General features: G+C 34.7%; 2 protein-coding genes and 1 long non-coding RNA gene across 6 annotated transcripts; 1 reads left to right on the top strand and 2 right to left on the bottom strand.

The window, feature by feature from the left end:
• Positions 1 to 16: 16 nt before the first annotated feature.
• Positions 17 to 7,473, bottom strand: LOC124302858 (armadillo repeat-containing protein 3). Its single transcript, XM_046759426.1, has 14 exons — positions 7,430 to 7,473; positions 6,645 to 6,956; positions 5,449 to 5,773; positions 5,025 to 5,192; positions 4,734 to 4,934; positions 4,477 to 4,639; positions 4,278 to 4,396; positions 3,731 to 3,889; positions 3,391 to 3,632; positions 2,988 to 3,152; positions 2,736 to 2,869; positions 1,857 to 2,013; positions 1,413 to 1,728; positions 17 to 1,335 (listed from the first exon to the last, which is right to left on the bottom strand). The coding sequence occupies exons 1-14, from the start codon at positions 7,471 to 7,473 to the stop codon at positions 1,057 to 1,059; spliced, it is 2,784 nt and encodes a 927-aa protein (XP_046615382.1). The 3' UTR covers positions 17 to 1,056.
• Positions 5,678 to 18,184, bottom strand: LOC124304120 (cholinesterase). 4 transcript variants are annotated; one of them, XM_046762165.1, is made up of 13 exons: positions 17,924 to 18,184; positions 15,692 to 15,981; positions 15,373 to 15,502; positions 14,743 to 14,896; positions 14,165 to 14,342; positions 13,431 to 13,837; positions 13,125 to 13,315; positions 12,797 to 12,983; positions 12,245 to 12,350; positions 11,929 to 12,124; positions 11,617 to 11,732; positions 10,710 to 10,738; positions 10,256 to 10,424 (listed from the first exon to the last, which is right to left on the bottom strand). In XM_046762165.1, the coding sequence occupies exons 1-13, from the start codon at positions 18,182 to 18,184 to the stop codon at positions 10,390 to 10,392; spliced, it is 2,280 nt and encodes a 759-aa protein (XP_046618121.1). In that variant the 3' UTR covers positions 10,256 to 10,389. The 4 variants fall into 4 exon arrangements, with proteins under 4 accessions (XP_046618122.1, XP_046618120.1, XP_046618121.1 ...); XM_046762166.1 differs by lacking the exons at positions 10,256 to 10,424; positions 10,710 to 10,738 and adding an exon at positions 5,678 to 5,773 and having other exon boundaries at positions 11,607 to 11,732; XM_046762164.1 differs by lacking the exon at positions 10,710 to 10,738 and having other exon boundaries at positions 8,326 to 10,424.
• On the top strand, positions 18,134 to 24,685 carry LOC124304124 (uncharacterized). Its single transcript, XR_006908063.1, has 2 exons — positions 18,134 to 18,272; positions 24,496 to 24,685. It is a non-coding gene; the product is annotated as an uncharacterized LOC124304124 (long non-coding RNA).
• Positions 24,686 to 24,754: the final 69 nt, after the last annotated feature.

Raw genomic sequence — 24,754 nt, 5'->3', positions numbered from 1 at the left:
ATTGGAGTTTAATTTCGAATTGTGCCGATCCTCTGTTTTTACGCAAACTGCCAATTACGTATAATGTAATGAATATTTGTTTTTTTTTTTATAATGTATAAACACGAGTAAATTTGTCATTCTTATTTAAAAAAGCTACGAAAAAATTGATAAGCTAACAATCAGATCTTGGGTCCATATATACGTGCTTTATTCGTCAAAAGTAGACTTTTGAGAAAATTCATACTACGTCAATTAATACTTTTATTTATTTTAACTAATTGTTTTTCAAGTATTGTATCTGTAAAGCCAAAAATCAGATAGTTAAATGAGGTGATTTATCTTACGTTTCATTATTAAGGTCTCGCAGTACAAAAGTTTTAATACGTAATGTGTAATATAAATAGTATGTTACCATATTGAAACTGTGTTGAGCCACTTGAGCTTTCGTTCACGTTCGAAGTGCTTATAACGCAAAGTCAGTCGTTATCTCATATTGGAATGTGTTTATAATTTCTTGGACGATGTAACGATAATAATTGTCTTCGCAGAAACTTAAACAGGTAGGTTTCTTCGGACGAATGTTGTAAACTTGTAACAAATACCATGTAAAAGTATTAACCCCTCTCGTTGTATGTATGTAGAATGATTAATAAGTATACATATTATATACATACAGTTCACATATAGGAATTGAATTGTGACATATAACAAAATATTATGTAGATGTTAAGTTTACAGCTGTATATGCAGATCATTATTGCAAGGATTGAGCTAAATTCCTTTGCGAAAGATTAATAAAAACATGGTGCACACATAAACTACTTTTCATTTTATACTCGTAACACCAAATCATCGTCTTTGTTCCAAATGCCACATGATAAAAACACGAAATGTTTCGAATCAGAAACTATATTTCGCTCATCGACGAGATAAAATACGTTTATTACAAATAACATGTATACAAATATAAATTCTGCCTTAAAAAATAATGTCCTTGCGATGATTAGAAGCTCCCAATAAATTCTGTAGTCAGGTAAAGCTTATCGTACAGTTCAAAGTTCTGTATCATATCTATTATTTACAATAATCGTCAGCCTGTTTGGTGCCCAATGGTATTAGTTCTCCGGGCACTCGCATCAAATCAACAATGTAACTTGGCCTTAGCAGTTTCGTTGGAAAAATGGATAGCAAAGTCTGGTTGACTGAGACTAATTCTTTCGTTGAACCCTGAAAATATGGAGCATGACCAGTTGACCTATCGGATGGTCTTGATTTTGCTACAGCTTCTTTCTCGGCGATAGTGTCGATCGTACCATCATCGACAGGACTTGCTTCGCTGCTTTGCGTTTCCATCTAATAGCCATGAAATCGTAATATTCAAGCAGTGTCTAATTCGTGCTTTACGTACATATACTCTAAAAAAGTTCTACCTCTGGAAGAGCAATTTCAATCCATGCTTTTCCATAGTCTCCGCGGACTAACGCAGCTGGCAAACAAACTCTATCTGCTATAACTTTGAACAACAATGCTCGTTCCAAGTACGATCCGACTCGCAGCTGTCCTAATGGAATTACGTTTGTTCCAATGTCACGTTTAATTTCGCTGAGATGTATGTCAAGCTGGTGATCGATACATTTTGTCGTTGGATCAGGTCCCGACATTTTCTGCGCCACAAATTCGCCCAACATTTTCGCTCGGGACTTGATAAAAGAAATGTTTACGAGTCCTGGTTTTTCCTGCTCATTCCTGGATACAAAATGGGTGAAATCTCACGCTTTTTCAGGTATTGGAAATTCTTTGCATTTTCTTGTAACTTGGCCAAAATTAAATCAGCACGGATATGATCGGTAATAATAGTGCCTATTAATACTCACGCAATTCTCGATTCCTTGGCAATAAGTTTACATTTGAATAACTCGACCGCATTCCATAAAAACGAATCTGTCTTCCGTATCTCAGATTTAACTCCCGTTATAGCGTTAGTAAGATCCGTCCTGTGTACGGAATAAATATTTTTTCGAGTCGCTGTATCTAATATCAAGAAAAGAAAATACTAGAATTATACAGAAAATCTTAGATGCTTTATTTTAAATCGCTTCAAAATGATTAGAAATCTAGTTCGTTGGTTTGATTTCACTCTATGATGGCTCACTTTATTCAGAAGACCATTTCCTACAAACTCCTTGAAAACTATTTTTCACCGCTTTGGCATCATTAAATATTTAATATCACAAAATTGCACCGACATTAACTACGATCAATAAATAACGATACTAGAACGATAGATTGTCAACAATGTTAAAGCGATTTAAAATGGATCATCGATATTCAAACTTTTGTTTATAATTCAAATATTTTTAATTTTCCACATTTTTAAAGAGATCTGTATAGATTACGATTATAAAAATTATTTAAATACTTAATATACGGTAATATTCATTAATGACTTAACGTTCCGGCTGACTTGTTTTCGGTTTCGGAACAAACCAGAGTTCGATTCTATACAAATTATGTGACAATGACTCCCGTTCTCTCATGTCGGCTGCATCTCCAGTCATTGTCACGAAATTCGTATCCAATCGTACTCGCATTTTGTTTCGAACCGAAAACAAGTTAGCCGGAAGGTTAAGGCATTAATGAAATATTACAATATATTTTTGCCAATCAGTTCAAAGTAGCTATTAATGAGAGACCCACGCATTGTATAATTACGAATGAAATGAATGCAGGTATGAATTTAAAATTTCAGCTACCGTTTGATATAATCTGATCATCTTCCACTTCAGAGTTTTGATTCGACAATCGACGTCGCTGTGCTGGAACGCACATGTATATTGTTTGGGCAAGGTCTAAGCTACGCGTAAACAACTGTTCAATAATCGGGAACCTATAAATATATTAAAAATATAGTCACATTTAATTCTAAAAATTATGATCGGAATTATCCTACGTTATATATATGGGAAACAGCTAAATATAAAGTGAAGTCGTATCAACAAACTTACGGATGAACATTTTTGCGGATAACGTAAAAACCGTCTTTTGTAATGTCATGCAATGACAAACGTCCGGTAAAAGCGAACTTTGCTGGTAAATAGGAATTAAACAGTGCTTTGATACACGATTCCCACGACGGGACAATTCTTGAAGTTGATCTATGTCCAATCATGCTAGAAAAATGGAGTTTCATTCAGATCACAAAGTGCAGTATACGATAATTCGTTTCATTCTACTTCTAGATAAATTTTCTATTTCATTCTATTTTATTTAATTGTCATTACAGTATATAATGAATCGAGATATGAATGCGAATAGATTTACAAGTTCGATTACATTTTCATACGGCAAGTTCGTATCGTTGAACGTTTTTGTTAACTATCTATTGGATATATGTTGTTTTGAACTTACTATTCTAAACACCCAGCAAGAATAAGTAACGGTGCGACATCCTGATCGCCAGATAATTGTGAAACCAATTGAGCTGCAGCATCTCTAACCGGAACAGATTCAGATTCGAGTAATAAATTATACAACTTTCTCGGTCCCTCCAGACACAAAAATATATCTCTTGCAGTTTTTTCAATGCAAAATATGGACAATGCACGGCAGTGAGCCACCTTAGCTTCAGCAAGATTAAAACTATTTTTGAACTGCAATAAAACATCGTAAGATTTTGTTTAAATTATATTACAGTCGCACGTGTACCTACTAAAAATTATATTAAATTTTACTTTTGTCAACCGCTTACTTCGAATGCGGTGCACAGAGCGTCTATCAAGTTTACATCGACAAATTGCTCTCTGAATTCAGGGTAGCCTCCTATCGACGTAAGACACTGCAATGTTGTAAGACGAGCCTCTAACGGAACATTACCGATAGGTTGTTTTATCATCCATATCAAATATGTCTGAAGACATAAAAAAATAACTTTTCAGCTTAATTTGCATTACATGGATATGTATGACTTATTACTAGCATTGTGCTGAATAAGAATGTGCTTGTGCCATATTGGTAACCAAGAAATCTCACGATGTATAACTAACTACCTATACCGAAAAAATAAACGGTTAAACCATCTCTGGTTGAACTTATCAGGCTGAGTGACCGACTGCGTATGTGTAAAGTAATCGAACTCTATTGTTTAACGACATGTTAAACTCTCCCGCGTCAAGTTCGGCGTTCAATCAGTATAGTTTCAGCGTTTTCTCTCGGTATACATCAACTTTGTAGACTCGCGTATAATCGTATTTGCAAGTTTGTTTAGGAAAAAGATACATAAACTCATATGTCTTTACCTGCCCTTTGATGTCTAACAAATTTGAACAATTCTGTGCGTCGCATGCCAACAATTCCGCCAAGCAATACGTAGCCGCGTGTCTTACGTGCTGCTTTACACTTTCATTTTTGATAAAGCCTTAAAACCATTGCAATATTTATACCGCGTTATTTATTACCACGTTTAATTGTCGTTAGATAACTACTTTACAGTTTTACCAAGTATCTTGTGGATGGGATTGGATGATGTGATTTCTTCTGTTGCTGGGCTGTACTGTACCATTTTGGCAAGACCGTAAAAACTCGCGCCAACAACGTCAGGATTTGAAGACTCGTGTACGAAGTTTAGCAAAAGCGGAACAATTCCATGTTTGTACAGTTCCTAAAAGTATCGAGTCAATTACGAAATAAGAGAGTGCCAAACTACTGGAATGACTTGATGACTACTTGTGTTATATTAGACTTGTCATCACTACCTTTCTGCTGCTTGCCGAATTTGCTAAGCGAACGATGACGTTAAGAAGACACACTGTCAATTTTTTGTCACTGCTTTCCATGTATTTTAAGAGTCTTTGAACACCGCCTGTGCTGCAAATCAACTCTACCGACTTTTCATTGTCAGATGCTGATAAGAGAATCTCTAATGCTTTTTCATGTAAATCATCGTATTCGTCATTCTGTAATGTATAATAAATGTCTGTAAACTGTTACCGAACCACAATATCACGTAATTTTCAGTCCGTTCTATGGTTTCTTTGCTTTTTTACATCGAGTATGTCTAGTAAGGCCTGAGGACCTCGACATATACGGAATAGTTCTTGTATATTTTCATCCTTGTTTCTGGCAACTAACAAATTAGTCACGTCAAGTGCCAATAACTGTATCACTGGGTATGGTTGTTTGAGCAGCTCGAAGATCAGTGGAAAACTAAAATCCTGGAATGGTTAAAATATGGTTATAGCTATCAACTAGTTACTCAAAATTTATTACGCCGCGAGTTATAGTTACAGCAACGATTATAATTGTATTCAATTAAACATAACTGTGTGATTCGATGATGATGTGATACTCAAATTACAAGTTTAAAAACTGACTGATTGCATCAAAATTTCGAAAATTAACGGTAAGTATTAAAGTTCTTTTTTTTTTCTTCTTCCTTTTCAATTAGTGTGTGATTGAAAAGTCTCAAACCTTCGTGTTAATAATTTCTTGTGCACCCAGCGGATCTTTCAACAAATTGTAAATTATTTCAATTGAATTTTTTTTAACGTCGGGATCAGGTGACCGAAGTTTCTCAAACAAGAGGTCGAAGTTATCGAACTGTTTCAATATCTGAGCCACACCGTACATATCTTTTGATAATTCGGCAAACATTAATGTCATGAACTCGTGAATGAAAATGTCCGTATCATTCTGTAAAACGCTTGTGAAATAAGGCACGTAACAGTCTGAACTCAGCAAGGAGTTGCGTACATTAGGTAGTGCGGCCATTTCCGCCAACAATTTCGTGGCGAACCTGAATAAAATGAATCCGAATTAAAATAACGATTGGCGTTATGAATAGAGAGTTATTTGACTAGAGCTTATTGCTTGAAAAATGAGTGGAATGAATATAATGTAATGGTGAATAAATGGAAAATAAAAATATAAGGCATGAATGGATCCCTTACCGTCTGAATCGAAAATCAGGAAAGGAAGAGAAAATGTTCAAAAAAGCTCCAGTAATTTAATTTATACCGATGATGGTGAACTTAAGTAAATCAAAATCCCAACTTATACTAAACAGAAATGATTCTCTCATCCAATTATAATGTTTGTAGGCTTATTTTGTCCAACATGAAAATCTCCGAAGATCATCTATAATTTTTTTTTACAAAAAATTATCCACGCAAAGGATAAAAATATATTTATATAAGTTTAGTCAGACAGATACAATTCCATGTTATAATCATAATGGAAGTTTTTCAGGCAATTTGGAGGGATATTTGGTCAGCGAGAAAAAAGAGTAAAAAAATATTAGAATCGAATCGGAGAAAAACTGCAGAGTTTTATCGTTTTGGACGGTCCAGTTATAAGATAGTTTTTCAAACTGTTGTTATCGTGTGTTATTAAAATGTTACTAATTATATTCATTTCTATTAAGTATAGCAGGGATGTTGTTTTATTCGCGTTCACCATCATTGGTACAAATAACGCTACTGGAGATATTTGAAGCGATTTTTGTTGTCTTTTCTTAAATTTTGATTCAAACTCTAAGGTCCATTCATCCTTAAAGCGTAAAGACTTATCGAAGAAGTTTGAACAAGAAAAAAATTACTAAATGTATCTAATCGGATTATCAGATCACCGTAGACTTTAATAAAGAAGATTAATGAAAGAAATGTTATGAATCATCACGGTCCTTGTAAAAAATGTCAGACCTTCGTATGAATATGTCTTCGTGTTCTGTTAAGGGAATTACTAAATCCACGACATCAAGATCGAACAATATTTCAAGATTGTCAGAACTCTTGGAGCCAAATTTAGATAGGGCCGCTATAGCATTGATTAGAACGGAGTTTTCTTGGCATTTCAGCAACAGTATTGCTGTTCTTGGATCTTGGACCTCGATACTGCAAGAATCGAACCTAGTTTTAGGCAGTATTGATCGATTGTCCCGCTCTTTGCCATCGGACTTGCATTTCTGTGAATAAGTAATTCTGCGTCAAAATTTAAGTTCAATTTGATTGCATTAAATTCAAGGCTGCCACTAACTTTATATTGCAAAATTCTCTAACTTTTCCGGGTTTACGAGATAAAAATTTATAAATTTCCCGAGACTTTTTCCTATTTGCAGAATCGAAATGATCAACGGAAAATTTCAAACAATTCTTATAAATTCTGTCATATTTATTTGAAAGTCTTTGTGCTTCGTTAAATACTTGAATTTTTCATTCGATACTGAATGACGCATGCACTGCAGTTATGATAAGTATTTTGCTAAGACTGTAACATTTGGAACAATATAAAAGTTTGGGTTTCAAGATTCAGTTTGTCCAGAAACTCGACAAAATTTCAAGGTTTTTCCATAATTTAATCAACTAAAACAAAAATCCCTGAGTATTCAAGGTTTTTGAGGTTTTCAGGTAGGGTAGAAACCTTGGCCATCAAAATTACGGAAATATACCTATACCTAGGTTCACTAGAAAATCCTACCTCAGGATGCTGCTTCACCATTGTGCTGAATAAGGTACAACGTGCACCTCATCTTTTACAGTGCAGTAAATGCTATTGAGATACTCCACAATGCTGCATCACGTAAGCGTTAGTTACTGATTCAGAATTTGCTGTATGATATTGCTACGACAATTATTAAGTAAATTACGTAGGCCAGCATATTCACAGGCAGATGAATATGATCACGCATTACTGTTAAAATTTTTCTCCTGCTTGACACATTAAAGATGTCTTGAATCGGTGAAACATGTTTCTTTTACATCTACGAAACAAATGATGTCATTATCAACTAATGCCTGCTGTGCTTTACTATTTATTGGGACATTCGAATCAAAGTGGCCATGTAGCATAAATTGTAATATTGGAGAATTTTATGAATAAATTACCTCATCGTAGTTGAGATTCTTTGAAATTTTCATAATATTTTATAACACAACATTTCCAGGTTTCTTGGAATTTTGACTTTTATGATCAACATATTAAATGCAGCTCATGGTATACCAACGTAAAGGCGAAGCAGCACCGACCCTACTTTTCTAGTATATGTGCAGTAATAATTTTCATTTGTAAATTCAAGTTAACGAAGTGAAGAAGATAAATATCAAGCACTGTACAATAGTATAATTTCTATACGTAAATGCATACATGTCGATGAGTGAGTATTTTCTATAATCACATAATGTTTCTCACATCACTCGGGTAGAATTGTACACGGATGAAAATTTGCGATGTGATACGTTTAATGTTATACCGGGTAGCTGGTGGAAATTACGTCGCTTTGTCTATACATTTATTTCTATCTTTGTATTCTAGCTCTAATGAAATCCAGAAATCAGATATACACTAACACAATTAACACGGTAGAAAATCTCAAATTATTATTCACAGATATAAATATACATGTGTGACAGTTAAAATATATGTAACTTAGTAATAATGGATGATATCCTGTCAAAATGTAAATTCTCGTAAAACATAGACCGACGTTTGTATAAAAAAAATCAAGTGATTCAGTTCATATTCAACAGCAGATATGGCCTGAAAGAATCCGTTGATTAAATGGATTTGTTAAATATGTTGAATACCTCAGAGAATTGTGTTTATTGTTTAATTACAGCAAATGTTAGTTCTTAGTAGGTGCGCGCGACACTATGAAGATATAAAAAATTTACCATAGAAATTTTCGCTATTTGATCCTTGTGCTTACTTCTTCTTATTCAAACATTCATGAAGAGTGAAAATAATTATATTTATAATAAGTGATGAACGTGAATTATAAACGATATTTATGAGTATAAAAGTAGCAGCGTCCTTTTAGCTGCGTGGCATTATATTGATATGATTCACAATGATTCTTGTGATACGATATTAGCCGTACATGTATGAACATATATCTAAAGGCACGCGACGTTGACGTTATTCTAGAGATGCATTATAATGTGATCACAATGTGGAAAAATTGCAGTTTACGTCATTGTAATAATTCAAGAGCGTCTTGATTCACCCAACCATTGGTAAAATTCTTACTTAAATGAAACTTTGTACTTGAAAAATTTACTTCAATAGAAAGAAACGTGACTCGCAAAAATCAATATGTTTTGCACTATATAGATGTATAATGTATACATATATGTATGATTGAATATAGCACAAAACATATAAATATATAAGGTATATATGTATATGTACTCTACACTACTTAAATTATTTTTCGAACTTCTATACATTCGTAATTGGACGGACAATTCGTGCTAAGTAACTTATCACTTCTCGTATGTGTGTAACGTATAGCTAAAAATTACTTGCAATCGCATGACATAAAAATTATCAACTTATACCTATTAAAATCAGACACTATATGCACGTAAAATTTTATACATGTATATGTATATATCTCTATATATATATATGTATATAAATATATATTAAGAGTTTTGCTTGTATCATTATCAAAATTTAGCTTACTTTTAATGTTTTCTATTCAATTGTTTGTCATCTCTAACACACGTAGAATATGTTAGAACGGTAATAACGATAACATCGTTAGTGGCAATTTACTTTCACAAATAGAATGTGAGGCACAATGTATTTGACAACTGGCTGAAATAATCTAGCCAATACGCTGTTAGAAAAAGGATACAAATAAATTCGAAAGTTCTGTCAGCATGAGTAAAATACGTGATTCGTAAGGTAACTCGCTTATAAAAAATTGCAAAATAATTTTATTTACAAATTTACGCGATTGGAATATCGGTGGAGTAAAACTTGGCGAAATGATTGCACAAAAATTCGCATGAAATTCGCTGTGGTGCTTTACATGTACGTGGAATAAAACCTGTACAATTTTTATGACAGATTAGGGCTGCTCGATTAAATTTCGATTGAGCAATTAATTGGAAAGCCGATCTGTCGATTAATTGCATCCGACATCAGGGCGGAATGTAAATATATTTAAGGCTATGTTGAAAATACGTTACCAACAGTTTTACAATAGTTGTAAATTGATGATACTCCATTTTTTTTCGCAAACATTGTATTCTCTGCAGAGAGTAACGATCAATAACAGTTAATTAAGTTAAACGGCTGTTTGTGGAACACCTTGAACTAATTGAGTCTTACTTTTGCTTTTCGATAAAGAATTCTGACTTCTAGCTTTGTTTATTTTTGGTTGCCCATTAGGTGAACTTGTGACAAAAGTATCAGATCGCATATCTTTCAAAGAACTGTTAGAATTAGTCCTTAACGATGGTGTTGAACTGAATTTACGGTTCTGAGCTAAACGCTCTTGAAGCTTGCTTTCGTTTTGGCGCGGTACCCGCGACTTCATTGTTGGAGCATCTTTGTACTCATAAACATTTTCCTTGGAACTTTGGGTCAAGTTCTCTATTCCTTGCGAATGATTATCTTCTCGCATCATCAAGATGTCTCCGCTGTAGTAGTGATCAGATTGTCTAAGCACAAAAAATATCGGCAAATGTTATGAAACTCTGTTCCAAGCCTTCCGGTTTATTCTTTATTTTTGTGCAAAGCGAAATTTACTATCTCAAATATTTAAAACCAGCATCTGTTTCAAAGTGATCTGCCAAGGTTTCTTTTTAGGGATAGTGAAAAAACGAATACCCCAGTGTTGGAAAGAAGATTAGCAGATGTATGAACAAAAGTGATGCTATTTACAGATGGATCGCTAAATATTTTAGCATTGTGCTGATAAAACCACCAAGCAGTGAGAAACGTACCTGCGCATATTCTAGCCGCCTTCACTTTGCTAAGCATGTAGATAGGTAGATAATAAATGTTAGTACAATACGTGTTGTATTCGATTTATGTGCATAAATAATGTGGCAAATGAGAACAGGGTGTATTGCGATTAATTCAAAGTACGTCGTTCGTTTATTTCGGAGTAGCAACCAGGAGATTGATGTTCAATAAAAATTGAAATCCTAAGACACATTAAAAAAATAACTGGGAATAATGGGGAATTGATCATGAAGACCGAGGGAAATCTCTAATTGTGGTTACAATGCAATTCTTACTCATTTTAATTTTTTACTCCGACCGAGAAATATTGGAACTATATATAAAATATGTTACTATTCTTTTCGTTTATGTTCACTCGCAATATATTTTCTTATAACTATAGTGATAATTCGATGTTGGTGCAACAATAAATTGCGTGTGAATTGTTGTTGAATCGAAAAAGTTTAGTAAACTAAACGAACAGATTAAATGTTGCTGGAATAAGAAAATGAAGTGTCGACATCTATAAACAAACTAAATAGTTATTTGTAATTTCAACAATATTTGGATCAATATGGAAATGATACGTTTTACTGGAATTTGCGGGTAGCTACGAATGAAATTTATCTCAGTACGTGTAGTGGCAGATTCCAGTGATGCATAATTTTCACAGATACAAAATCTCAAGGTTGCATCTAAGTATGACTCGTACCAGAACTTATGGAATTGTAGGCAAATCCGAATGGTTCGGTCAATAAGGGGAAAATATACAACACACTTATGCGATTATAAGCAAGTTATAGAGTACTAAAATTCCAGAACCATTACTCACATGCACTACCGATCCCCATGACAGGAATTGTTCATAAGTAGTTCATGGATTTGGTTCTGTTTACCTTTCCTTACCTTTTGGCATTTCGCCACAGCATACAACAGACCACAGATAATACAACCAGCAGCAAGCACGCCGTAGACATCGACCAAAATGCAATTTGAAGAGGTTGCTTCGGTTCCCACCAATACTAAAAGACCAAGAAATTTCTGTTAAAGCTTCATCGCCAATGGCCAGGTCTATGGGCTGATCAAATAGCCTTTGGCTAGTTTTTTAGGGCAAAAATTTTTGATTGCAACCAAAAATTTCGACCCCGAAAAAGCTGGACGAAAGTTGGTGAACTCTTTACATTCAAATTAATGATATATAATGAGTTATACAGATACCTCTGTGACTGGAGGATACGTGGGAACCAGTCGTCCAATGACTGTCGGAAGATACATGGACCAGAAGGCACTTTCAGTCTGTCGATAATTTATTAAAATTGAACTGTTGAAAGTCGTATTGATGTTGAGATACCGAAGCTGTCCTTGTTTAGCCATATCAAAATGCAGGCCATGTATTTGTGATGGTGTCGGGTTTCTAAAATGATAAGTTTCGGTTATTTACTAAACAACAGCGTTTTGTTATCATTGAATAAATGCTGCTTTGCAAAACCTAATGATTTTATACACATATAATTTCACTTATTTGATTACATACCCATATCTAGCAAAATTGGAATAAGCTTTCATGAAAAAGTGACTCATATTTCGATCACTGTCCGTCCACAACTTTCTATCTAACTTCAGTTTTGTGGGAAAAAACTCTGGAAGAAATGTTATCTTTGTAAGTTATAAATTACCTCCGCTTTTATCACTTTTTATCATTTATAGCTAACTCCGAATGCAATAATCTCTCAAGGAATCAACAGAGTAAACGGAGTACATGTTACTTAAATTCAACAGAGATGATGTAATATACAGGCAAGACTTAATATTTTGATACTGTTTCGAAATGTTCTCAGGAAAGACAAGCTGATAGATACAAGTATATAAAATTATCCAAGTCCTACTCTAACAAAAATTTTAATATCTTGGTGCCAAATTTTTCACATCTCTGAGTCGTTATTTCAGACGAACTTCTCTGACTATTGGTAAGTTTACACATTATGGGTGACAACTTCAGAATATTACACATAATGTTTTAGAGTTTTTATTGGAATTTTGAACATTTCCACCGGGGGGAATACCGTGTAACATAAAAAATACATACCCACATCCATGAATGGTGCACCAGTTAACCACAAATGTTCTATGTCATGGGGAACACGTCTCCACCACGGATATCTCAAGGCTTCAATAGTGGTATTCAAAACATATATGTAAACAGGAACATTTTTTTCTACCAATAGTTTGGCAATTTTGTCCGAAGGTGCCACATAGTGAAAGTCTGACAGTAGCTGTGAAAACCAATCAGAGTCAATGCATTGTACGATTTGTTAAACAATAATCGAATCTTGTCTATGTTATGTTGTTATCCTTTTTTGAAATTCTAGACAGCTAATATCAAATACTACTAAACAATTTATAGTTTCACTTACGTTTATATACTGATCTCGAATGTACATTACATTGTCGGGATCAGGCCAGTAAGTGTACATGTATTTTATAGCTTCGTAGACACCCAATGGATTTAGTGTATAGTTGTACCGCAGAACTAGTTCTTTGAGTTTTTGATCAAAAATTTGTGCGTTTATTGTGTACTGATTTCTCGCCAATGTATCATTGTCATCTGAAATAAAAAATTAACAATTTTTAATCTTGTGCACCATATAATTACAATATTTGAGTACTTGAACAAAATTGAAGGCTTTTTCTACAGACTTAATATTCCTTTTAAAACTTACATATAATGAAGGATGCTTCTTGTGTTGTAACGCCTGTCATGTAAGAAAGACCTTTGCGAAATTTGCGAGCTTTTATAGATTCTTCAGGCATTTCATTGAACAAATGCCAATCAGAAGCTCCCCAGTCTTCGTACCAAGTGTCTTTTGGTACAGTGAAGTTCTGATCTAGTACTGGGCCCCAAGGAAATATTCCAACATCTGGTTGGAACTCAGAATTGCCCAAGTCATTCGCACTACGACTATCTCTCAAACACTGGACAAGTTTCCAACTTGTTTCAATACTACAACCCAGCATTTCACCGTAAACTCTTGAAGTGTTCTGCACCCGATATTTATCAGGTATGATCGCCCATTCAGCCAATGCTGAACCAGACTGTGCTATTACTTTAGCCACAAGGTCCCGTGTTCTATTTGAAAAATTCAATCATTCTCATTTATATTTATATACAAGAAAATTCCAGTTTTTTCGTATTGGATGTGAATGCTTATTGTCATATACACACTGGGGGAGAAAATTGATGTTATTGTAAATAACAATGCTTTCTATCAGTTGATTATAATTTTTTTTGAATATAATAATGAAGCTCCACCTACATAATTTTGAATAAAACAAACCCCAATTGAATTGAATGATTGGTTATCAATGTATAAACTTCCAAAATTAACCTATTTTTATAGCAGTCTACTCATATATACCCTGTTAAAAAAAGGATTAACTTTTTTACTGAACAGACCTTGGAGCCACCATCAGAAGACCAGCACTGGCAGCTCCAGCGCCTGGACCAAAAATCGTTATGCTTTGAGGATCTCCATTGAAATACACTATGTTATCGTATACCCATCGCAAAGCCATAGCTTGATCCAGTATGCCATAATTTCCAGGGCTATTCTCATCTCCCGTGCTTAAGAAGCCTATAACAAAGAAAGCGTTCAAGTGTTTTATACATTTTTTTAGCACCGGGCAAGCTATTGGAGTATGTGTAATCCATTAATTTACAATATCGCATTGAAGGAGGAGATATAACGTTGTGCGATTTGACAGGTGAATAGGTGTGTAATGTATTCTGAAATTACTCAAATAATTATTTAAATAAGAACGGCTATTCATAAAAATTCTCTTGCGACCTGAAAATTTGGAGTGTCTCCAGCCAGAGAATCCAGTATTTTGGATGAGGCATAGCAGAAAAAATAACTTAAGAAACATTAACAATAAAACGAAGCGATTAACATATATGATGAAAGATGTTTCCATCATCAAGCCATTCATACTGGTATTTCGTGATTTTAAAAGATTTAATAGAATTAAAATTACCAAGTGCTCCAAGACGATAATTCAATGATACTACAACAACTTCGTAAAATGCTGCCAACATATGAGCTGGGAATAAATTGCTTGCTCCGTGCGTAAACTCTCCGCCATGAATGTAGAACATTACAGCATATGGTTTCGCCAATCCAGACTCAATCTGTAACAATATGTTACATCATCAGTAAATCAACTGGCATCAGATATATATGAATCAGTTCATTAATGGTTGAAAGGAAAGACAAGTAACTAATATTAAGCGCCATAAAATTTCCTCAACTACTCGATCAAGGTGCGCTAATCACTGTTCCTTTGCAAAGAAGTCAGTGACAAAAATACGTCACCGCTTTATAGGAATGAAGAGATTTGGAACAAAAAATTTGGAAAATTCAAATCAGTACATAGTCCTGTAAAATGCAACTTTGATAATGGCATAAACCACCTTAGCATTGCTAAATCTGGAGAATTCCGCGAATAACATTGTCACATGCATAGCGAAAAGAATTATTATGTCTTTATTTATCTGAAACTATGTTAATCAACTGATATCGTTATAATATTATCTGTCAATTATTTGCCAAGCAAATAAATATAATTGGTGATCACCTAAATATCTCCAACTGCCTCTATACTTACATTGGGTGAAAAAATATTCAGATAAAGACAATCTTCATCAACATCGTTAACACCCTTCAAAACACCGGTGTACCTGTAAGGTTGAGGACATGCTGGTCCCCAATCTACGGCTTGTAGAAGTTGCCATCCCCTTGAAAGCCATGAAAAAATATTATGCATATTGTGTCTATACTATGGAAGACGCTTCAACTAGTATAATAATTTCAACACAGTCTGAATCGTTATCAAACATTGACATTGTACATGCATTGCCGAAAGAAACGGTTATGGCTTATGCTCAAAAAGACAATACAGTGAAATACGTAATTGAATATAATACTTGTGTGGTCGAGGCGGTTTAAAACGTCCTTCCTTAACCGGCGGAGTAGCGTATGGTATTCCTAAGAAAACATTGACATTTGCAGTGATCCTTTCTACCGGTACGCTCCAAGGTCTGTGCCTGGCTTCAGGGTTGTCATATAAATACACTTTAAATCCTTGAACTTGGCCATAATTTGTCACGACGTAAACATCTCGATCCAAAGTTTTCGAATCTGGTCTTTCTCTTCCTTGTAGATCTGCACGCCAACCGCTCAGCACACCTGGCAATGGTAATCTAGGAGTGACATCCTGAAACACGATATTAAGGTGGCATGAATGACCGTTACAAACCAAAGGCATCTTTTATCATTGAAGGATACTTTGAAGCTTTTATTCATAAGCAATCAGGAATTTAAAAGCAGTAAAGGCCAATGTTGTGGTATCCGATTCAAACCACCTGACCTGGTAGTCATATTAAATCACTTTCATGTGTATTAAGCTTTGTTGCTGCATGATGGTAGGCACAGAAAAATGTTGTCTTTATATCACGCCACATATAATAATATACATTTACTCTCATTTCCTGTGTTTTATATTCATTGTTTTCAGTGCCTCTCAGTTTCCCTTCATTCTTGTTACACATATTTTACAATCAGTCTGAGTGAAGTTTGAATGAATTATTTTTTACAAATTATTCACAACACTAAGTGAAAATGTAATCCTTGGAATTCAAAATAATTATTGTTTTCTCCAAATTTCAAATCAACTTTATTTGTAATTCAGTTTTCTCAAACATTTTCAGAGTTAATCGATCGCTAAAGAAACAATTAATAAACCGCATTACCCTCCACAGCAAACTATTAGGCTTGCAATTTTGAATTGGAAATATTTGTGAAAGTTGATATGAGAAATTTACAGAATTTGTAAGAAATCATTTTCTATGAGATGCTTGCAGTGTCAAAATTTAGTTCACCACTTCCCATTGATTATTCAATTCTAGCAAAAAAAAAAGCATGTTGAATGGATTTTGCAAATTTTTTATCATAGTTTCATATTTATATTGTTATCAGTAATTATATATTAAATATCTATATCCCTCCTGGAAAAAATGCTCTTGTCTGAAGAACCCTGATTTTTGGAACAGCGAACAGAAACAATTTAGCAGGTTTTGAATATCTGAGGGTCTAAATACAGAATTTTGTGCGAATTTTTTCCTAAATTTGGTATCTGAGAGAATATAATCTGATAAACAAGATTTTCAAATATTACGGAAAAAAATCAGAGATGCTTCTAATATCTGTTTCCAAATTCGAAGTTTTTCAGAGAAGTTTACATACTGGTTTTCCGAAAATTTTTATCAGGAGGATGTCTATAAGCAAGTACAAGAATTTGAATTGAAAATTCAAGCCTTAAACAATGTGAACAATTTCAGTCGTACGTGACATGTAACAAATAAAACTCGAATTTTGTTGGTATTAGGGAATATCTGCTAAATGGTTAGCAATATACCAAAAAATGCTATAATCAGCGTTTACCTAACGTATTCAATCTATTATCAGAACCTACGCTATTGATCGTTGACCCTAAAAATTTTCAGATAGTGTAACTCTAAATCTAGTATCCACAACAGATATGCTAAGAAATATTTGTTTTATACAGAAAAAACACCAGAAAAGGTATTCCCATAGTCAAATTAAAATTATCACTAATCACAATATATATGCTGGTGCAATTCTTACAATTAAATGAAAAAAAAAATGGTTTCTGATATTTTTATTCGACATTGCGTTTGGAATCGCAGTATCTGCGATATTTTCATGCCAACAATGTGTAAACTTTGATAAATAGTAAAGATAGTGTTTGCTACTGTGCTTCTGTGACAATTGAGAAAATACTGTAAAATTGATGACAAACGCACTGCATACTCAAAACGAGTGAGAATCAGCTGTAATATATTCACACATGTTGTACGTACGTGTGTGAATATTTCGAAAAATTCATTTAAATGACCAAACAAGCAAAAAAAGCCAACATCCATAGTCTCACAAAGTTTGAAAAGATGTCGTTGATCAGTGGGGGGGGGGGGAGGGGGCGACAAGAAAAAATTGTGAATCACACGGTTGCTGACAAATCCTAGTGTGAGTATAAATACGTGTTTAATTGAAACGTAACGCTTGTGCAGTTCCTTCGAAAAATTGAAAGGCGTTGAAGTACGGCAAACGAGCGATCAGGTAGTGAAATTGGGCCTTACCCCGTAGTTGTAGCGACTCTCGGGGGCCCGCGTAGGTCCTCGGTTGTAAAGGGGGTCCAGATAGTTGGGCTGCTGCCCGTACCTTCTGCCATTGTAAAGGTAGGTCCGATAGTCCCCGGTGTTTTGTGGAAGGTACGGTGAATCCCTGACGGAGTATCGGTTGCTGGGTTGATTTTGCTGCTGAGCAAACACCAAGGCGGAAATAAACACGAGACATAAGCAAACTCGGGACAAGTGGGCGTGCGCTCGACACGCGGCCATCTTTCTAGTCCCTTGGTTATACTCGGTTTTGGACAAGTTCCACGGTCAGTGAGACGCGTCGCGATGAGCAGGCATCAGGTAAACACAGGTACGAACTTTGACTTTATCTACCGTACGCCGCTGTTTATATTCGCCTTGTAGAAGGAACGTCAAAGGGAAAGGTTTAGATTCTCGCGAGCATTCTTACGATTAGACACTAGATTTAGTCGCAACTAGTTACACGAATCACCAAGTTTGGTTTAATAACTGTTTTGTTACAAGTTTGAACACTGGTCACCAAGTGTCAGTCACTTATAATTGTTTAGTAACACATTCGGTTCACTGCGGGTTACATCGTATCCTCATCGAGTTTATGGGTTGTATACTCTCGTATATATATATATATATATCTGTAAAAATTATACGTATAATAATGCTCATGTGCGGAATAACTTTCGCCGTGAGCCCGTGGAATATAAAAAAATTTTAACACGAGACCAAAAATCTCAGATTTAGTTATGCAAACGATTAATTTTCACGAATACTGCGACAAACAAGTAATAGTTTGGAGAAATTTGAGCAGATTTCGTTCATTTGCTTATTAATTAAACGGTAAATAAAAAACAAGAATACTCGATCGGTACGGATAGGATTGATACGAAACCGGATTACAGTTATAATACTAATTTGTATACTTTGTTTACAACTCGATCATTACATGCAATTCCTGTGCAATTACGTTGTGATCTTTCTATATATTATGATGCAATAAAAATTGTATATGAAGTATGCAATACACCATGTAAACAATAGGATCTAGTTGTTCGGATCATGTTAATAATGAATTCTTTCTTTACTGACAATTATAGCTATTTTCTTTGTCAACCACTTATTGTTAGATCGACTTTCACATTTCTTCAAATTTTTAAACGCCACTGTTTTTTCGTAAATCCATGTACATCGAGGATATGTGATACTACAGGATACTGATGAACTACAGGTCACATAAAGGTTTAACTTTACGAAGCTGTCTCGCATTCAATTCACTCTTGAGGATCCATTAGCTATATTCAACAAACTAACAATAAGTAGACATGGTAAATAGTTTTCTTTCAATGTCTAACATATTCGAAAGAAAAGTAAAATTTAGCAAATTCTCAGGAGAGTCCGTAAATCCTATCGAAAGGCTTATCAAATATCGTTTCATACATACGATTTTTCGTTTTTAAAGCATAAAAAAAGTTTTTGGACCGGTAATTTATGACATATCGATTTAAAAACAATAATGTATGTCTCCAAAACGTCGAGTTTGAAAATGCACATAAAAACGAAACTGAAGGGGGGGGGGGGGGGGGATCTTATCAATTACTAGACTTTAAGTTGACTCGTAAAAAATGTATTCGAGGCTGCGGAATGATCTATCAACAAAAGACCCTTTGTACATGTTGGAAAGTTATCGAGCCTTTAGGGCAGAGCGCATCTTTAAACTCTCAAGAACGGCAATTGACGGCACTTGTGCAGTTAAACGTTATACTCACAAGTCACACACGCGATCACAATTAAGTAGACAAGAAATGCAATTACTTAAAATGACCGATTATAACCACTTTTATGTACCTATAAGATGGAATTCCACCGCACGTATAATGCAGCATATAAGAAAATTCTACACGTAAATACGTATAGATCGAAAAAGAACAATTCCGAACGTTTTCGAATATGTAAAATTTGTATGCAATAAGTAAGTGATTACCGTGAATTTCTTTGCAAATTTTTTTAGGTATATTAAAAAATTATATATAGGTATGTCGAAAAACTCTCTTACAACTTGGTAAAAAATGAATTGTATATCTTTGCTCAATTCCCAATGGAATATAATTATATGTATCTCGAAAACGCAAAAGTTCTCCTTTTTGTCGAACCAAGCACTTTGTGTCTAGGTATATTCACCGCTGTAAGTTTCGTTCGCCGTGAACTTAGCGCATGTTACGCGCACGTAATCAGGTGTTCGGGGTATAACTGTGTCACTCACTCACTATAACCGCGCTGCTTCAGCTTTTGAATTGGAAGTCATCCACACCAGAGGCATACTGGCATTGGGCGACGCCCTAAACCGTGAAAGTTGATTCTTGACTCGGAATATCGCTCAAATCCGCGTTTGATGCGCCTCAGAATTAAACCCACGGCGATACTTCCTCTTTACTTACAATACGACCTGCCCGAATCCACGCACAGGTATTCAACCATTATTTTATCGCACTGCAGCCGATTTCGTTATCTGAAAGCGAACTCGCCCGCGGATTATCTCGTTGTTGACTCAGTCTTTTGCTGTTTTAAAGCAAACCCCACAACGTCGCTTTACCTCAACAGACCTCGCTATTGGCCGTCCACAAGCTAATGGATGACATGTGAATCATACTCGACGGCTGAAGAGAAAAAGGCCGTAGTAGCTGGATAAGTGTGGGTGAACAACCTTAGTGGGGGTTTGATTCATAATTTGACCGTACGTTACTATCGCTATAACTGTAATAAAGTTTAATTTTCAGGTTCAAACATTTTTTTTGTCAAGTTATAAACAAATTCGAAAAATCAAACAACACTTTTTTTCGATTTTTGGAGAATCAACGTTTGTTTTGCGAACATTAAGAAACTTTAGCAAAACAAAATTAAAGTATATAAGTATGACAGAAAGGATCGAAAATAAATTATTTTTGCAAAGCGTAGTCACAAGGGCATGGATCGTTATCGTGAAACCTCATTAGAAAATGTACATTCTTTCGGTTGATACGCTGTAATTTTTATTTTCATAAGTAATATGAAATCCCTTCAAACTTTGAGCAATATATGATAGGGCTTGTGATTCTTCTTGTGGGAATTGGTTGGGAAAAATTCGGAAAATTGACGGAAACACCTAATTTTATTAAAGTGAATCGTACAGTGGTGCATTCCGCATACCCTACACTGATTTTCAGATTTTCATCTTCACCCATTTTCAAATTATATATTTTCAAAATATAACCGTATTACATTTGGTTAGCTTCAATCACTTATTATTATAACCCCCCTTCAAAACATAAAAACATGATGAATAAAAAACAAGTTTTCATTAAGATCTACTCGGTTGAAATCTGGAATTGCTGTTCTAGAAAATCGTGCAGAATAGACGAAAACTCAAATGTTACAGAACTACCCGTTCACGTGTTGGAAATATTGGTACTTTTCGATATTATGCCATAAGATCTTTATTAAAAATTTGTCTGTTGCAAGGAAATTTAGCGGTATGGAAAGCAAATGCATACCGAATAAGAGTACAGTATAGTTTATTTTTTATCGGCACTTTTGTCACAGTATATGGCCATTCCGCTGGAACATACACTGAATAAGATCAAGTTACCGTGTAATGCCGTCATCTGTCGGCCTACGGCGAAGCTCTGCTGCACATTATCAACGTTGACTGAAGAAACGTTACCAAGCACCTTACATCCAACACGGGAAATACCCGTTTGAATACCACTCGATGGAAAACCGGCATTATTCGACATCAAAAATTGAACCAATCTCCAGAAGTTCGATTGGACACCAGCGATTTTCGGTACCGAACCCTAAACAGACTCTGACAGATCAAGAAATTAAATAGATTTTAGAGCATTCGATTGAAAGCAACATTTTCCTGGAGTGAAAAGATAATGCTGAAGTCCCATTTTCGGACCGATTGCTAAAAACGGAAGGTCTGTTGATGGTTTCCGATCGTTTTGTGTCCAAAATCATTGACTTACGATCAGACTTTTTGAAATCGTTTCAATTCTCGGTGTCCAATCGGACTGTGTTATATCCGGTGGTGTCTAAACGGGGTTCATTCTTTGATGAGAAACCTGTGTCAGATTTAAGGATCACTTTTCCACTATATTCAGTTTATCCATAATTGACCTGACAAATATATCTCGGTAGACTTCATAGTATGAAATTTGATTCCAAGTAAATAAAACCCATTGGCGATAAAACGTGCGTCAGTTGACTACAAACTAAAAATCACATATTTTACGAGACAAGTCTTACGATTAGCATTTTAAAGAGAATATTACTGCCAACGAAGTCGCCGCTCAAATAGTAGACGGTTACTTCAAAAATTAAGTTGAATTTTTAAAGCCTAGTTGGTGTAATAAAAATTTATTGCAATACCAACAATTCATTTTCCTCCTTCTTTATGCGGGTAGTTTTGGAAACAATTTAAAAAGTTTTGGAAGTAGTGATTTCCATGGATTTAAAGATGAAGAAGAAATTTTTGTTAATAACGAGTCATAACTTTTATATCTCTACTTTGTGCAAGGTTTTTGCACCTGAGTGCTTTTCGGGGCATTAGTATGGCCGAGAGAAAGAAGAGGTAGTTGCGATGAAATTCAATAACTGTCCGTAAATTTTTTATGAGAGAAAAGCCCGGTAAGTGACTTTTCCGACAAACAAACATCCGCTGCTGTAGTCGAGGGGTTGTCCGAAGCAGCGTAAGTCGTGGAAGCGAATGTGAACCCCATTCATAATCCTGCTGCATTAAGGATGAATCGGCTGGGCCGCCTAATTCGAAAGTTAGGAAAACAAAAATTAAAAAAAAAAAACTGGTTGACAGCATAACTCTGTCAAATTTTGTCCAATCGACTTCATTCAAAAAGGATTCTTTTCAGAAAACTTATCGCTATAGTGGCATCGTAGAGTTTTTTTTTTTAAATTGCTTACTTTTTTTTTATTCATAATTTACTGTAAAGTTTTTGTGTAAAATTCGATTTTTTTTTTTTAAATGGCCGCCATTTTTTTTCCAATCAAAATTTTCAAATTTCCTACAATGCTGCGATATCTATACTATTATAATTTCATAATCTTTTTGAATTTTTGAGTTCAGATGCTTGCTGTGGCACTTATGTAGTCAACTGTCGGGTAGTTTTTTTTTTTTGAGACGCCACTTTGCGACCGCTCCTCTACTTTATAAAATGTACTAAAAGTAAAAAAAAAATTTCCTTGTATACTTCAATGGTTCAATAATAAATACAAAAAAATCCCAAATAATTCGATCGGGCCGTTTTTTTAAAACAAATTCCCAAAAAATACCTCACTTTTCAGCCTGTCACACTGATATTCCATCTTAATTCAATCAAAAACACGTATAAAAGGTCAAAACGTAGATTTAAACTCTATATATTATACTATAATAACAATACTACTATAAGATTAAAAAAATACTTATGCAACAAGGGACTTCTTAAATTTGGTCAATGAATCTATAGTGTGCTAATTATAAACAAGTGGTGCATCTTACGAATCTCAGCATAGTGCGGTATAAGCTCCGTATAGTATTGAAGCGAGGGTAACGCGTGGGCTGAATTTTAAACCGTCTCAAAAATATTCAGTCCATGCATTGTGTATGCATTTCGGCAGCTGCTGCAACTTCTTTGAAATTAACTATGCGTGATCTCGTTGCAAGTCTGCCTAGAAACTGCAGGATCACGGATGCGTCAAGCTGCGGACACGACGGGCGCGTGCTGCAGGATCGACGAGAATAGACCCACAATTATATAAAAACTGTGAAAGAAAAAAAGAATGAAAACATCTTTCAGGAGTACAAAGACCTTAACGGGCTGCTGCCGGCTGCTGAACTATGCAGGTATCCACGCATCGAAATCTCCCAAAATTTCTCTCGGGTCAAAGAAAAGGCGGCTGCAGATGCTGCCCTCTCCTAGAACAGGAATTTACTCTACCTGTGTTAGGCTTGCACAGTAAAAATAGAAAATTACGAAAACCTGGAGAAAACCTTGAAGGGTTATCCGACTCTAAGGAGATGGGTTCGCTAAAAATCGATACTTCTTATTAATTATATTAGGAGACAATCGTAGATTGAGTATTTATCAAATTATCGTATTCGTAAGCTACGAAGATCTATTCTGAAATACCGAAATAAAAAACACGGAAGGCATTATAAACGAAAATTTAGCTATCGATGTTTTTCTTTCAGATTGTTTCGAAATAGTTATAGTTTATTAGATTGCTATACATTGCTCATTTTATAAAGACGATCTTTTCCAAATTCATGAGTGACATTGACCAAAACGCTTGTTTTTATTAATTTAGCATCGTGAAATATTTAATTTCACAACGTTTCACCGATATTAATTGTGATTGTCAAATAAAAATATTGAATTGATTATTAAAAAAAAAAAAAAAAAGGAAATCTGTTACAATGATTTAGTATCATTAATTCGGTGGAAAAAAAGACACTTTTAAAATTTTTTTTCTACAAGATACATGCAACGTATTTTAATAAAATCAATTTGATTTTTTGATTTCAGATGACCCAGCGATTACAACCGTCACCGCAAAACAACATTTTTCTCGAGACGCCTCCGAAGATTTGCTGCCAACGGCTTAGTTTTTAATATATTCCACAGACATTTTCAGAAAATATTCTTGAAACGTTACTCTACAATACTGTAATCAGTTAATATAAAATAAATTGCCTGTAATTTGTAGAAAAATGTACAAAGAAGTTTCTTTTTTTTTCACCGAATTAACGATACCCCTCCCCCTAAGACCAAGATTTTAACCAAC

Source organism: Neodiprion virginianus, chromosome 4 (assembly GCF_021901495.1).
Source record: "Neodiprion virginianus isolate iyNeoVirg1 chromosome 4, iyNeoVirg1.1, whole genome shotgun sequence".
Classification (NCBI taxonomy): Eukaryota; Metazoa; Arthropoda; class Insecta; order Hymenoptera; family Diprionidae; genus Neodiprion; species Neodiprion virginianus.
Note: the sequence above shows the minus strand (reverse complement) of the source record. Positions and strands in the feature narration are given on the sequence as shown.